The sequence below is a fragment of the Propithecus coquereli genome, unplaced genomic scaffold, assembly GCF_000956105.1.
Source record: "Propithecus coquereli isolate 6110/MARCELLA unplaced genomic scaffold, Pcoq_1.0 Scaffold659, whole genome shotgun sequence".
NCBI classification, from domain to species: domain Eukaryota; kingdom Metazoa; phylum Chordata; class Mammalia; order Primates; family Indriidae; genus Propithecus; species Propithecus coquereli.
Window position 1 is genome coordinate 315,428 of NW_012152607.1, and position 1,831 is coordinate 317,258.

Here is a 1,831-nt window from a genome sequence, read left to right on the forward strand (position 1 = left end):
CTCACTAAATGCAACCGTGTCAATGGATGTCACAAACCAGATTAAGCAAAAGAATTGCAAACCACAAATGTTATCTCATGGCACTTTATGTATATTGCAAACTCCATGAATTAGTATTAGAAATTAGAATATCGGATAACATTTTAGGAAGGTAAGGGTTGGGACACATCAGGAATACCCAGGATGAGATTCGGAAAATAGCAATGTTGAATTGTAAAATTTAAAAATATCAATATAAACTCATAATCTTTCAAATATATAATTCCTCACTCTGCCCACTGAAAGAGCCTAAGTTTTGCCACATGAAAACCCAGCAGCCACGAGCACCCACAAAACACAGGTTTTGGCAACTAAATACCATTTTTCCACTGAAAGGACCCCCAAACTCCTTGAAGAACCGCTAATCCAGGTTTGGGTCAATGAATATTAGAATATTAGAAAATATTCTAATTTCTAATACTAAGTCTGGGACATCTTGTGGCAGAAACTAAGAAAAGTCTCAAAAATTAACAACATGTCAAAAGGACCCAGATGCTAGCTTGAAGGAGATCCCACTGGACACATTTGGGAAAATTTTATATAAAAAAGCATAATGACCATAATTGAGTAAAACACATGGAATGTATTTTTTTAAATCCGCGAGTGCTTAATGACACACCAAAAGAGAATGACTATTCCCTCAGCTTCTGGTCCTGATATGGCAACTAAAGGGAAGGAAACAATGATTTATCTTGTATGTATAGGTAACTGCTAGCTAGTATAGATGGGAGGAATGATAAAATCAGAAAATCACCACTTTTAATTTTCTCATGAAATAATTGATCCAGGCAAAAATAATCAATGGATGCTAAGAGCCTAAACAACAGTTGATGAGGGTGAACTAGATTTTCACTCGGTAGCTAAGAAGCATCCCACAGATTACTCTCTAGTCCCAAAGGTGAAAATGTGACTGTACCTGGGAGACTTCTGGCTGTCACCAACTTAAACCAGAGACTCAGCATAGGGAGCATCGCAGGCCACCCCGCGAGGCGCGGGGTCCGGGCTCCAGGCTCCGGGTCTTGGCGGCGGCCGCGGGGGAGGCGGGCACGTGGTAGGGAGGGCGCTCCACCTGGCCACGCTGCCGACCTCTCGGGCTGGCCCGGCCGGACAGGCGGGCGCAACGGCCGCTCTGCGCTGTCCCGGAGCTGGGCGCGTGAGGCGGCACGGCCGCTCGTCGGGGCGGTGGGCTCCAGAAGTGGGTGGGTCCGCCCGGGCGCTCCCCGCCCAGTTTCGGACCCCCGATGCCTGCCTCAGAGGGCACCGCCGCCCGCCGCCGCGTTCCTCGACGCCCGGGTCCCGCTAGGCCAGCGTTGGGTCCGCGACCGCCCACGACTAGGCGGGCCAGTGGGCGGTGCCCCGGCGCGGCCCGACCCCCCGAGCGGGACTTGGAGAAGTCGGAGCCCCGCCCCCGGCCCCGCCCCTCGTCTCCTTCCTGCGGGCCGTCGGCGCAGTGAGCGGGGCGCTAGGGCGAGTTGTGCAGCTGATCCTGCGCAAAACCACGCCGCCGCCGGCGGCCCGCACTGGCTGCGGAGTGCGAGAGGCTCGTCCGGGCACCGCGCCTGGCGCCGGCAGCGGGAGCAGGTAGCGCAGGCCACGCAGGACCCAACTGAAAGAAAGTGTCGGCCGTCCGCAACTCCGCTGCGCACCACGGCTTCCGAGGAGCTGTACGAGGTAAGGTACCCCCACCCCGGCCCGCCCCCGCGCCGCCCCTGCCCGGCCCGGCCGCTTCCAGCCCCGCGGGCCCGGAGCGCAGCCCGCTGCTCCTCTCGGCCGCTCCGTCCGGCCGCCTCCC

At 55.3% G+C, this 1,831-nt stretch overlaps 1 protein-coding gene across 1 annotated transcript in view; it reads left to right on the forward strand.

Moving 5' to 3' along the window:
* Positions 1 to 1,710, forward strand: part of GCM2 (glial cells missing homolog 2 (Drosophila)) — a gene marked incomplete at its 3' end in the record, with an annotated part of 93,091 nt that extends 91,381 nt beyond the window's left edge. Inside the window, exon 3 of the mRNA XM_012660151.1 lies at positions 991 to 1,710. Within this exon, the coding sequence (XP_012515605.1) occupies positions 991 to 1,710 (720 nt within the window). The remainder of the gene's footprint in view (positions 1 to 990) is intronic.
* Between the last annotated feature and the right edge of the window lie 121 nt (positions 1,711 to 1,831).